The sequence below is a fragment of the Phocoena phocoena genome, chromosome 6 (genome assembly GCF_963924675.1).
Source record: "Phocoena phocoena chromosome 6, mPhoPho1.1, whole genome shotgun sequence".
Taxonomy (NCBI): Eukaryota; Metazoa; Chordata; class Mammalia; order Artiodactyla; family Phocoenidae; genus Phocoena; species Phocoena phocoena.
In genome coordinates this window covers 109,628,074-109,642,191 of record NC_089224.1, presented here as the reverse complement: position 1 = coordinate 109,642,191, position 14,118 = coordinate 109,628,074, and the positions used below count along the sequence as shown (strand labels likewise).

The 14,118-nt window shown below is 54.6% G+C and overlaps 1 protein-coding gene across 1 annotated transcript in view; it reads right to left on the bottom strand.

Annotated features, from left to right (window-relative positions):
• The window catches only part of HMCN2 (hemicentin 2), a 150,384-nt gene that overhangs the window by 113,049 nt on the left and 23,217 nt on the right, over positions 1–14,118 (bottom strand). Inside the window, exons 5-10 of the mRNA XM_065879176.1 lie at positions 8,620–8,791; positions 7,851–7,957; positions 6,862–6,982; positions 4,601–4,864; positions 1,989–2,133; positions 1,372–1,493 (exon numbers count right to left, since the gene is read on the bottom strand). Coding sequence (XP_065735248.1) covers positions 1,372–1,493; positions 1,989–2,133; positions 4,601–4,864; positions 6,862–6,982; positions 7,851–7,957; positions 8,620–8,791 — 931 coding nt within the window. The remainder of the gene's footprint in view (positions 1–1,371; positions 1,494–1,988; positions 2,134–4,600; positions 4,865–6,861; positions 6,983–7,850; positions 7,958–8,619; positions 8,792–14,118) is intronic.

Genomic DNA, 14,118 nt, shown 5'->3' with positions numbered 1-14,118 from the left:
AGAGCTAAGAAACCCTCCCTCTCAACAAGAAAAGGTCGTAAGAAGTGACAGGTCAGAGACCGTCTATCCAGGGACAGTCTGCAGGACCTGCAGGAAAAAAGCTGGATCCACATGTCAATGACCATGATGTGCAAGTATACTAATGGGGAAATTTGACTCCAGACAAAATTAAGTAGTATTAAGGCATTACTTATTATTCATTTTATTAGGTGTAATCATAGAATCTATTATATGGGAAAATCTATGTTTTTAAAAGAGATACATACTGAAATGTCAGGATGCCTACGGTTTAGTTTAAAATAGTTTAGCCATATCTGTGATAACCTACAAGAGAAAAGAATCTAAAAAAAGAATGAATATATGTATAACTGAATATACATATATTCAGTTATATGTATATAAAGAATATATTCAGTTAGATGTATAACTGAATCACTTTGCTGTACACCTGAAACTAACTCAACGTTGTAAATCTACTACACTCCAATAAAATTAAAATTTAAAATAAAATAGTTTGGCCATAAAATGAAAAGGCAAGTATGGCAAAAGATTAGCAATCATTAAGTCTAATAAATGCACGTGCAAATTTCCTTATACTGTTCTACTTTTCTGTACTTACCATTTATAGTAAAATATTTGCTGACCCGCTACAGTGTTAGATGACAACAAATCAGGTTGTTTTAAGAACATGTAATATTATCCCATTTTTGTTAAAATGCACACACAGATAAAGGTCTGAAAGAAAGTAAATCAAAATGCTATCAAGGTCATCTCTAGAACAGAGGGATCACAGGTCATTCTGATCTTTTCTGCTGGTTTATAGTTTCCAGTCTTCCCACAGGGAGCATGCGTGATTTTGGGTGAGTTTAGGACAACTTAGAGCGGCTGATCTCTCCCTGTTCGTTGGGCCCCTTTTCTCCTCTTCAAGACAGCTTAGGTTCATTATTTTAAAAATAAAGCCCATTCATTTTAGGAGGGTCTGTGGCATTGCCAGCCTCCCTGAGCTCAATGGTGCCATGGCGGCGGGACCTGGAAGCATTAAGGGTTAGGAACGACGGGATGGACGGCGGCCCCTGTGAGGGCCTGGCCAAGAGGTCAGGGGTGGGATTGAGGCCGGTGGCGGGGGACACAGTCCGGGCTGCAGCTGAGACTCACAGGCCATTCAGGGGTGAAACAGCCCAAACGGGGAGGGGGGGGTGGGGAGCCAGCAAGCAGGTGCCATGTGGGCATCAGACTCTGGATGACGGACAGGCCCCAGCAGTTGGCTGGCATGCTTGCCCACAGATGGAGAAATCCTGGGAGGAAATCCTAGAGGGAAAAATCAGGAAGGGGGTGGGGAGGGGATACGCAGACAGGCCCAAAGAGACAGACCTGTGACGACAATCTGGGCCTTTGCTCGTCCGGTCCCAGCCCCGCTGACCGCCGTGCATTCATATGTGCCTTCCTCAGCCTTGGAGGCCCACGGGATCTCCCAGCTGCTGTTCCCTGACCCCCTGTGGACAACGAACAGCTGGAGACGGTCCACCAGCCTCGTCCAGACACTGGGGGGTTTGGTCCCCTGAATCTTGCCCAGAAGGGAGGTCGCAAATCCTCCTGAAGTCTTGGTAAGAAAAGGCAGACAGCCAAGGACATGCAAATCCCATGATATGCTATGTGACTCTAAGTGCCTTCCCCTCTCTGAGCCCTGGACTTCCAACCATAGCGGGGAGGTTCTCAAGAGGGTCCTTCCTGCCCTGACCAGCACAGAGCTGGGCCTGCATGGGTTGAGTTTTCAGAAGCTGAGGAAGGCCCATGGCTCTTCCAGCAGCAGTGGGAGCCTCAGGGAACCACCCTCCCCCATCCCTGGCCAAGCTGGGAGGTGCCCAGGAGGACAATATGACTGAGACCAAGGTCCCCCTCCTGCTACCCACTCCCCTTAGATCCCTCCAGGGCATCAGACCCCCAGGAGCCCTGGGGCTGGGAACAACGGGCGGCCCTGAGCCACTCACTGAAAGTGCCTCTCCTCGCCCAGCCTGGCTCCATCCCGCCGCAGCTGTAGCCAGAAGGGGAGGGCGCTGTGCACAGAGCAGGAGACCACCAGGGGCTGGTGCAGGTAGCCGTGGATCCTGGGGGGCATGCTGACCAGGGGGGCACCTGTGGGCAAGGACCAGCACTCAGGATTCCTCCAGTGACACAGAGACCCACAGGGATGAGCCAGGGAAGAGAAGGCCGGGATACAATCTCTGGCACCACCATCCAGTGGTCACCAAGGGCAGGTCGCGTCGCCTCCTGAAGCCTCAGTTTCCACCTCTGTAAAATGGGGTTAATTGGGTTACTGACCTCATCGTGTTGCTGTGAGGAGCTGGTGAGAGATGGGGCGTGGAAAGCACCTGGCACATGCATGTGGCAGGACCGGCTCCGTCAATGAAAACTCATGGGGTTTTTATGGTTTGTGAGAAGCCTGGCCAGGAAGGACCAGCCTGTGCCACCATTTTAGCAATTCTGTGGGGCACAGAAGTCAAACCAGCCCTGAAATCTGACGAAATGCTACCCAGACAGGACTCCCCAGGGGTGTGGGTAGGGCTGTGAGGCTGCTCGTCTGCCTGGAGGGTCAGTTTTACCCAAAGTTGTGGGAGGGAAACCTTTTTTATTGAAAAGTAAGCATACTTGGAGCATGGCTGTAAATCTAAAATTCACGCGCATTTTTGAGATAAAATAAGAGACTTCCACGAAATCTCACAGCTTGGGATGAGCCTCTTGGGAACCCCATCAGATGCCACTGCCCCCCTCGCCTGACCCTGGCCTTGGGGTGATACATATTCTTTCCTTGACTCTTGGAATTACTTCAGTGGAAAAGTCTGAGAACTGTCCCCCAGGGTCAGTCTTGGACTGTCCGTGCCTCACTGGGCGATCACGGACGTGTGCTGAACCCTCGCACTGCCCTCTCCCCCATCCCCACCAGAAATGCTCCGAGGCTGAGGCAATGTGCCAGACCTCCTCTGAGCATAGAGCTGGAGGTGGGAGGGCGGCTGGTGACATCATGCAACAGGCTCCCTGCCACATCCCAGGGGAGAGGGGCGTTGGACCATCCAGCCACGTCCTCAGCTGCGTGCACAGCAGCCACCACTCACCCCCACGCACTGGAAGCCTCTGCCGGGGCCAACTCCGGCTCCCTCTTCCTTGAGCTCGAAGAGCCCAGGGAACTGAGGCCCCGCCCTCCCCACCCCCATGTCTCCAAACCCAGAGCCTCCTTCTCTCAGTCAAACTCCCAGCCTCCCAGACCCGGAAAGTAGGGGAGGCACATCCCGCCCCCAACCCTGCCTCCACACTTTAATCTACAGCTGACATGGAGACCAAAATCCAGCTCTAAACTCAAAACTCTGGGAGCCATCTGAAAGAACAGGAGAGAGAAACGGAGGCTGCTGAAATTGCTTCCCGAAAATTCCTCCTCAAAGCTGTAAAAAAAAGGCCAAGGGAGGAGAAGCCCAGGGGCCACCACAGCAGGGGAGTGGAGGCCAGGAGACTGAAAGAACGGGTCCCAAGCCCCCGACCCCACCCTGCCCCACTCGGGTCCGCCAAGTCCTCCACGTCGCCACCGGCACATTGGCACCCTCCCTGCATCCTTAAATGAAGTGGGATGACCCCCAGCAAAGCTGATGATGGAGTGCCAGTGTCATCCACCTCTGAACTCCTCCCCAGTCACTGCCAGGGGAGGGGGGAGTGGGCTGGAAGAGGGAACGAAGCCCAGTAAGGAGGCCGATGGCCAGTGAACTCAGACCCCACCCCACCCCAGGACCAGAGGCAGATCTGGAAAGCCAAAGACTTTGCCCTGCCCTCTGGGAGCTTCCAGCCCGGATGGTGAGACCTCAGGGACACACGGGAAACCAGCAAAAGCCACACACATGGGAACCAACACAACGTGACCTACAATGACGTCACAGTAACAGCAGCTGTGTGGAGGGTCCCGGTCCACGGCTCCCACGTCCTGTGTGCAGCCTCTTGAATACCCAAGAGCTGTCTTGTTATGTGCATTAGCTTACGGAACCCTTCGAGCAACCCTATAAAATGGGTGACCTTGGCTTCCCCAGCTATAAAACGGGGACACATCTCAGAACCTGTGTAAGCATTCAGTGAGCTAATGCATGGCAAGTGCTTGGCCCAGGACTGTCCCACGGGAAGTGTTCAGAATGGTGACTAGATTAGTATTACCATGATTTTGACTATGCTAGCAATTATGACTAGGGAAGGGCATACCCATACCCACTGCCCTGCCCACTGCTGTGTCTACAGTGCCTAGTACCATGACCGACACAAGATGAATGTTGAATGCACAGGTGGATGGATGGACAGATAGAGGGATGGATGCACAGATAGAGGGATGGATGCGTGGATGGATGCGTGGATGGGTGGATGACTTTGCAGCAAGTCCTTCAGCTGAAAGCTACATCTGAAGCATCTCAGTATTTGGCATAAGGCCTTGCAGAGCCTGCTGCCCAGAGAAGTTTAATGAAAAAGTATTTCCTAATCTAATTTAATCTAATCTAATCAGAAGAGCCTTCCGGAAAGAAATAAGCCTCCAAGGGAACCAGGGAGCTGGGAGTGGTAAGAGCCAATCACTCACCTGGGGCCACCCCACGGTAGGAAACTCCAGAGACGCGGAGGAGGGGGTTTCCCTCATGGTCCTTGCCCTTCACCTTGAGGTAGAAGCGCTCCTGGGGGGTGCGGAAGGACGGCCCGCCCCACAGCTGATGGGTGGATCCGTTGGAGAGGAGCCGCACGGGCAAAGTCAGGAGGGACCGCCCTGAGCTGTGTGAGAACTCCATCGAGTCCAGGCGGCCGGGTGCCTGCAGGCCTGTGGAGTTGATCACCAGGGAGATGGGCACCCCTGCAGAGGGAAGGGCGAGGAAGGAGATGCTGCCATCTGTGCTGGGCTCCACGATCCTCCCCAAGCAGGGGCTCTAGGACCACAGTCAGAGAGCAGCCTGCTTGGCCGACCTTCACCCGCTCCCTCACCTTCTCTTCCCTGGGCTAACTAATGCTGGGTGGGATAAGGAGAGAAGCGGGGGCTTGCTACTGTCCGTGGTCCTGAAACACCAGTGTCCCTCCAACCCACGGCTTCCCATGGCTACATCCCCTCTACTGTGCAGACTGGGGCGCTCACTGAGCAGAACTGGGAAGGGGTACCCCCACCCCTGCTCCGCCACTAACTCTGGTGCTGGCTGTCGTCAGGCAGGCTCTGGGACCGGCCGAGGTGAGACACACGCCCCGGTTTGGGAAGGGTGACTCCTGCCCATCCTTTCCCCATGCTCATCTTTCCTCTGGTTTCCTTTTCTATCTTGTTGAAATGTACTTTCCGCGCTATCCCAGGACAGACAGAACTGGACTTGGGTTTTACAGTCTCCTAAGCTGATGTGGGAACAGTCAGGTCGCTCCCTTTGCAGATGGCTCTTCATTGTGTTTTTCCTCTCACTGATCATAAACCGGGGACCAGAGGATGTGGTCCAGGAAGTGCCTTCAAATTTTTGAAAAAGTATCAAACAATCTGGAAGGGGCATATACAAATCTAGAAGTCCAGATTCCTTTGAAAAATCAAGTGTGTCAGCGCTGGGCGCCATTCCCATCTTGCAACAAGCAGCCAACGGCGTGCAGCAGCTGTTCCTGCAGCCCAGACCCCCGCTGTCCAGTTAGCCACAGCCTCGCCCACTCCCTGGTGCCCCTGGCACTGAGACCAATCGCTATTTATCATTTGCAATTGCCCTGCTGTTTCTCTGTCTCTTTTGGATGTCTGGGACCCACATCTTTATCAAAAGCAGAAACCAAAGAGGGTCACACCCTTCACCCTCTTCCACTGGAGACTGGCCAGTTTTCAATCCCCACTGTAGCACTTCATGTAGGATTTCTTTTCTCTCTTGGCTTTAGAATAGGAGCTAAGTTTCTCTGCCTCGCGCCCTCCCTCCCACTGGCAAAAACAAACACGACATGAGCAAGCAGACCCCTTTTTCATTTTGAAGATATTACTGCTGGTCCTGGCAGGGAAACCTACAAGGGCTGACAAGAATGACAGACATTAGAGGAGATACAGACTAGAAAGAAAGCCCTAAGGATCCAGCACACACCATTTGGGGTCACTATTCTGTGGTCCAAAGTTAGCCTGACCTGGTCTAGTCCCCCCATCTCTGCTCAGCTGGTCCTAGCAAAATCCTCCGGATGGACCCGTGGCAAGACACCATATTTTCCAAACTATAAATGGGGACCCTGGTCTGGCTACCAGGTGGCATTTTCTGGCAAGAAGCTCTGGCACCCTGAGCCAGAAGTCTCTGCCTGCTCGGGGGCCCAGCTTCCTCCAGGTGGAGCCATGATGGGGTATGTAGGCAACCCCAACCCAGTGCGCGGCTTCTCATTGGAAAACTGATCCTACGCCTCCAACGTCCCCCCAGGCTATCAGCCTCGAGGGGCATCTAAATGTCCATCAGGACACTCGTTCCCTTGGAGTGAGACACTGGTCCCCCTTTCGGGGAAGGTGTCCACTCAAGCACCTCGGAATGTATTGGACCAGCTTGATGTTCGCTGGAAGAAGTGGGGCTCTGGACAGACAAGTCTCGACAAAGAGCAAGGAGAAGGAGTAGTAAGCGGGACTGCGTGAGGTCCTGGAGGTCTTGGGGGGCATGGTCCCACGGTCACCTGGCCTGGAGCCGACAGAGGGAGTGCTGGCCCTGGGCGCAGTTCATTGTGATGTAACAGAGAGGCTGGACCCAGCCTCTGCAGGCCCGTTCCGTAGTCACACAGTCATGGCTCCCCCCAGAGCTCCCCCTACTTCCCAAAGGCGAGCCCCACCTCCGCAGAAGGCGGCCCTGAATCGCCCTGGGGCCAGGAGCACGGTACCTTGCAGGGGCCACTCGATGGTGTGGCTGAGGTCCAGGGAGGGCTGAGTGGAGAAGCCAGCTCGGAAGTCCACGTTGCTGATGCCCGTGATCCTGACCGAATGGCGGCCGCTGCTATAGACCTAGCACAGGCCCAGGCCCACGTCACCGGGGCATCCAGACCCAGCACCCCAGCTCCAGGCAGGAGGCGGGCTACCTGACCCGGCCCGGAGTCGGCAACTGGAATTCTCCCGCCGTTGCATACAGGTGGGCAACTTACCTGCTCCCTGGGGGCCCAGCACGATGCTCCCCAAATGAAGTGGAAGAAACCCAGCTAGGGCACTGTCCTGAGTAGCACTCTCGAAGCTGCCCTGCCTTCCCCACGACCACCGCCCCCAACTCCCGCGGGTCTGGTCTGTCCCCCTGCACGTCTAACCCCTGCCTTGGCATGAGAGCTCTTGGCTCAAAGATGCTCAGAGTTTGAAGGATAGCGGTGCCTGCAGCACACAGCACTGTGCCTGGCACCCAGGAGGGGCTCCATACATGTTTGCCTGATCAGAAAGAGTCGTATCCTCCCGAAGCAGCAGCCTGCCCCATCCCAGGACGTCCTGTCAGGAGCCCAGCCTGCCCCCAGCACCTTGCCGATTAGAGCAGACCCTGCTCCCCCTGCCAGTCCCGTCCCTCTGAGCCCAAGGTCACCCTTGCTGTTTCTGTGCACTCTTCACAGGACAGCTCAGTCACCCACCTGGACACTCAAGTGGTTTCTGTAAGCCCTTCTTAGAAGCTCCCTAACTAACCCCAAACCGCTCCACTTCCTCTCACTGATGCAAGGCGGAATACTCCTCCTCTGTTCTTGACCCTTTACTTCTATTGATATGCCCACATCACTATCCACGCTCCAGCTGTCAGCTTCGCAGGGCCCCAGGCTCCCTGGGGCCAGGCAAGAGGGAGGTGGTATCTCAGGTCGGGTGAAGCTGGTCTCCCCAACCCCAGGAACCCAAGGCCCCCTACCTTGATGGACCACAGCCCAGGATGCTCAGGCTTAAAGGCCACAACCTTGGCCGAGTCAGGGATGTTGAGGAGCACGTCGAGGCCCTCGTCCCTCTGCAGGATCCTCCCTGTGGAAACCCCAAGGGCCGCTTAGTCCCCAGCCACTTCCTGGGGGTGGCAGCGGCCCACCCTGTCCCCTGGAACCCACAGCGCTCCGAACACCAGCCTCGGGCTTCCTAGAGGAACTGACAAGAGGCCTTTGGTGGTACCCGGGCCTCCATCTTACCCTGATCTCCATCCTCATCCCTCCCCAGGTGCCGGCTGTACCCCTGGCCTCTGGACCTAAATACTCAGGACATCCGCAGAGCACCATGGGGCCAGGAGACCAGGTCCAAATCACACTGACCCTGGGCGACCCGACAAGTCACTCCACCTCCCAGAGCCCCAGCTTCCCACCTCTACGATGTGCCACTAATTCTTGCCCCCACTGACTCTCCAGGCCACCGAAGAGTTCCACTGAGGGAACAAGGGGAAGATGCCATGCGATCCTTGAAGCCCAGGGACTGTCATCATTTTAATTCCCCTTAGCTGGGCTGCTAACGGCCTTCCTGCTTTCTCACCTACCACGGGTACCCTCTCTGCCCTTCACTTGGCATTCCCCCTACCCTCCTTGCTCTTGAAGCCTTATATCCAAACCCCCTATCACCCCAGGGCCTCTCTCTCTGTCCCATTCTGGACTCCCAGCTCAGTCTCAGGGCCAAGGTGGAGGCCAGCCCTGGGGCACACGTACCCAGCGGGTCTTGGACTTCGATCTCGGGCCCCGGGCCACTCAGGGAGATGGTGACCTCCTTCAGGCTGGGGTCAAAGGGGATCTTCCACGTGTGCTCGCCGTCTTCCTCGTGGTCCGTGGACAGCAGGTGCACCTTGGAGGTCTGGATTGCTGACTCCACCCACTTCAGCACCTGGAAGGCAGGTGTGAGAAGCTGACACTAGCAGGTGCCCGTGATGTCTTGCTTGTGCCTGGCCCACAGGAGGTGGGTCCCTAACACGCTGCCAGTTGTATGCAAAATCCGGTCCCCCAGTGGCTTTTAGGCAGCATACAGGCTTTCCAGGTCACCTGAGGCCACCCCATTCTCCCACTGCCCTATACTAGGCCCGATTCACACGTCACTACCCTCTTGGCCTGTGGGCTCAGAACTGTGACACCTGAATGAAGGCATCCAGAGGACTCAGCTGGGACAGAAGGAGCAAAGGGTGCCCTCTGCTGGGAAGACTTCCCTCCTTCTTCACATGGCCAACTTCTGTGACACCCATCACTTCCTCCAGGAAGCCCTCCTGATGCCTCCTACACACTGATGAACTCTGGAGATCCGGAATCTCTCCCAGAGCAATGTGGTTCACCATCCCCTGCCCAAGGGGCCTCAGACCACACCCTCACCTGGACACCATGCTCTCTAAGCAGGACCATGTCTCTAAGCAGACAGCAAAGACAGCCCCCTCCGGACCCTTGTCACAACACTGAGAAATCTTATATCCTTTGTTTCTACAACTGCTTTTATTCATTCTAAAATCTTCCTCCTTCAGACAGGTTCCCGTTGAAAATCAGGTAACAGGTAACTCTCTCTCCAAAATACCATCCCACTTATTTTCCTGAATAAGGAAACAATCAGATGAATCCACAACATGGGACACTGTATAATCAATACCTCTCCAACAAGTTAGTGGCATGAAAAAATGGTGGACTACTTCAGATTTAAGGGAACTTAACAGACATAAGAACCCAATGAAATGCACAGCCCTTGATTAAACCCTGATTTGACATTTTGAGGACAAGTAGGGAAAGTTGAATATGGGCTTGGCATCAGCTGATACTAGCAAAGTACTAGTCATTTTATCAGGTGATATTGTGGGTTACGCTGGAGTCTATCTTTTTTTAAAAATTTATTTATTTTTGGCTGCATTGGGTCTTCGTTGCTGCGCACGGGCTTTGTCTCTAGTTGCGGCGAGCAGGGGCTACTCTTCGTTGCAGTGTAAGGGCTTCCCATTGCGGTGGCTTCTCTTGTTGCAGAGCACGGGCTCTAGGCAAGTGGGCTTCGGTAGTTGTGGCACTTGGGCTCAGGAGTTGTGGCTCACGGGCTCTAGAGCGCAGGCTCAGTAGTTGTGGCACATGGGCTTAGTTGCTCTGCGGCTTGTGGGATCTTCCCGGACCAGGGCCCGAACCCGTGTCCCCTGCATCGGCGGGCAGATTCTTAACCAGTGCGCCACCAGGGAAGTCCCTGTTTTTACTTTTCTATATCTTTGACACTTCTCACAGAAAATTTTTAAGCAAAAATCAATTGAAAGGAACAAGTATGCCTTTACAAGCATGACTTTAGAATATACCTGAGCGACCATAGGGGTATCCTGTCGCTTAGCAGTTCTAATCAACAGGAAGTGACTTCCTGGAATACTGTTTGGAGAAATGTGAAGCCACGTTCAGCCGCAATTAGAAAAAGGTCTGTGATTGATCACCAACGCCTGCCATGGATCTGGAATTAGAACGTGGTGTCTGGCATGCTACATATTGGCCATCCTCGCTCGAAATGACAGTCCTTCAGCTCTGCCTACCATGTGATCTTCCGTGGAAGGGAAAGGGAACAGAAGGGAATTGGAAGAATTGCTCGAGATTTGGAAAATGAATATGTTTTGGTCAGACTGAGCTGGAACATACGCGCCTAGATTTTACAGCTAGATTTCAGTTATCACTGGACGAGAATTCTGTGTTCTGAAAACTCCTCTGTTTTTATATTTGGAGCTACTTCATTCTTCTGTTTCTGCCTAACTTTCTAAGGGATGTTTCTCTTGAAAAGATCCCACCTATTGTGGTTAAGAAATGAAGACGAGGCTCTTCATCCGTGTGGAGGTAGATCAGAAGCAGCAGCTAAGGCCCCCAGCTAGAAAGGCAGACAGAAGCTGGTGAAGTAAGTGAGTCAGCTCCCCGACAGCAAAGCAACAGCTCTGTGACCACTGTCCTCCTCCCCCCGGGCCAGGCCTTCTCAGGGGTCAGGAGGAAATCAGAAATGAGCAAAGCGGCCAGGAGGTGGTGGCAGCACCCGTTGACAACTACCCAGATGGGTCACACCCGCTACTGTGTTGCAACTGTCATTACAAGCTCTTTCTAGGATTTTTTGATGGAGAGAAGATGCCCAAGAGCTCAGGCTACTGCATGGAGAGGGCTGAGATGGGACAGGAGGCCAGCGACCCCATCAGGAGGCAGCTCGCCCACGAGGGCTGCCCTGTAAGCACATCCACTCCAGAGCCGGGGGTGCTGACCCTCTTGCCCACAGCAAGGCCAGGCGGCTGCAGGCCCAGGTCTGGCGGCAAAGCCTTCTGGGCCTGGCGATGGCCCGGGGACTCAGAGAGGAATCGAGGGAAACTTCTGAGCAGACAGCCTTCATCGAGCAAGCTTAATGTTTATTTGCGAAGGTAATGGCTTCCAGATGTTAGCAGGACAGGGGGGCCTGGGAGCCAGCAATGCACTGGGGCTCATCTCTGTTGCTGATGGGGAAAGAATGAGAGAATCTGGCGCTGCTACCCTGGCCAGATGGTTGCCGCTCAGCGGTTCACAGCACATAAATCATCCCCCGAGGCTCCTCCCAAAGCATCTGACGGTCAGGGTGAGGAAACCGAGAGGGGAAGCTGGGGACGGGGGCGTCAAATGGGCCTCAAGAACCACAGATCAGAAAACTGAGGGCCTTTGACAACTGGGCACCACGGGGCACTGGGCCCAGCCTCTACCTTCCTGAGAACCTTTTCCAGAGAAAGCTCTTACCCTTGAGGGGGCTCCGCTAGAGCTGGGGTGTGTGTGTTCGCAGGTGCTGGAGGTATGGCCACCACTAACCCTCCCCCAGGGCTCCCTGGTGCCTGGCCTCATGCAGAGGTCTTCCTCCTACCCTTGTCACCATCTCTCCAGGCAGTAGCCCTCAGAGGAGCAGCAGAAGAAACAAAGGCCCAGAGATGTTAAGTGCTGTGCTCAAAGTCACACAGCAGACAGGTGGCAGAGCTGGGGTCTGAAGACAGCATGTGACCTTAACCCCGCACCACCCCACCTCCTCTGGGAAGGGTCCAGGATGAGGTCATCTCCAGGGCCTGTGTCTCCTGATCTGTTAATCCAAACCACCTCTTAATCTGACCTCCCCTCCCCCTCCCCCTTACTGTCTTAGAGGGCAGTTCACCTTTCCCCTGGTTAATGCCCAGATTCTGAGCAATTTGTCATATTTGTACCTGCTGGTGCTGGACAGGGAAAGGGTCCGAGCCCCCAGAATGGGACTTCCCAGGACCCCAGAGGGCTTCAGGATGATGGGCTCTCCCAGAAATTCTGACCGTTCTGTTGGACCTGGGGACAGGACGTTGAGCTGGGTCTGAGCTGGGGGGGAGCCTGTGGGAAAGATGTGCTGGGGCAAGGAGGTTCTTGGACCTAGCTAAGTCCTAATTAAAAATGCACACCTTTGGGGACTTCCCTGGTTGTCCAAGGGTTAAGACTCCGTGCTTCCGATGCAGGGGGCACGGTTTCGATCCCAGGTCGGGGAACTAAGACCCCACATGCTGCGCAGCATGGCCCCCCAAAAAAAATGCACACCTCTGAGACAGGCCCAAGGAGTCACACTGCCTGCCTCCCCTGTCCGTTGAAGGATGGCAAAAGCTACAGGTTACCCCTCCCAGGCGGAGAGGATCTTCACCCTCCTTTAGTTACTCTGGAATCTCAAAGGTGGAAAAAGCTAAACGCCCGAAAGCACAGACACCTAAGATCGATGGATAATCTCTCGGCGCCCAGCACCTAAAGCTGCACCAGTGCAGAGCACGTGCTCAATAAATGAAGGGAAGAGAGAACGCAAAATGTGTCGTTCCTGCCATGCTGGACACACGTTGAAATGGTCAAAGAACTGACTACACAGGCAGGGTTTGGGGGACTTTTGCAACTTCTTCTAGCCGGAGCCCCCTTGGCTTGGGCAAAGGCACTGTTCCCTCTCCTGGGGGGATGACCACGGCCCTGGCTGCCCTGGCTGCCCTGGCTACTTTCCCAGGCTTGCCAAATGTCTGGGGACATCTGGAAGGGGCCAGGTACAAGGCATGACAGAGCTCCATTCAGGGAGGAGAGGGATCCAGGTCCCTAGCCAGGGGCAGCCAATCCTGGCCATCGGATGTCCTACCACGTCAGACGTGTCCTGCCTGGCCAGGCTGCCACGGCAGAAGGCTGGCACCACGGCCAGGAGCCAGGGGCTCGCCCCAGGTTCCATGGCTCAAGGGAGAGGCTAGGAGAGTCCAGCCCCACGCCTGAGCAAGCGATCCTCCACCGACCCACCCAGATGCCTGACATCTGATTTGCCCCAGCAGGAACCCAGTTCCCGAGCAACTGCCCAGATGGGACACCGCCAAAACAAGGACCAAGCCATCATTCCACTCTGAAATGCCTCCCACCCTTGCTTGGGTGGCTTAGTACCAGAGCAAGCTGACACGCCAAAAGAAATAAATCCTAATGTGTAGCAGAGAACCATAAACGCCATCTTTCAACAGGGAGCGAAGGCGCTAACCTAAACACGGCCCTGGAGATCATAAATATACAACATACCATACCCTCTCCCGGAGGCAAGAGCAGGGCTGGCCCGAGGCCGCGGTGGCCTCAGAGATGCTGTTCCTGTCATCTTCCTCTTCCTCACACACAAGGGACTCCATGTCATCCATTCACCAGCTACTTACCAAACACCTGCTCCATGCTGGTGGCTGTACCAGGTGCTGGAGATACAGTAGCAGACAGGAACTTAAGGGCCCCGCCCTCAGGGAGCTCACAGCCTAATGGCATTAAATAATCGCACAGCTGCAAAATTATGATTATATAAAGCAGTACAGAGAGCTGGGAGAGGGTATGAAAGGAGACTTAATCTCCTTTCGAGGAAGGTGCATTTCAGCTAAGACTGGGAAGATGAGGGGCCAGGGGAGGAGAAGCTGGAAAAACAAGCCACACGAGCAAAGGCCCTGGGGGAGGAAAGACACGGGGCACCGGAGAAAGAGCAGAGAGGCCAGCAGGGCGGCAGCAGCGGGCAAGGGAGAGAACACAGGCGATAGGCTCAGAGAGGCAGAGCTCAGATAAGGGTCCGGACCTGTTCCAGGGGACAATGGGGCGGGACCTGCTGGTCAGATTTGTTTTAGAGGATCCAGTGGGATGCAGGACCGGCTCATACGGGCTCAAGAAAGCCGATTATGAGCATCACTTCCCATGCTCTGTGACTTCATGACGGCAGCTTGAAACCAG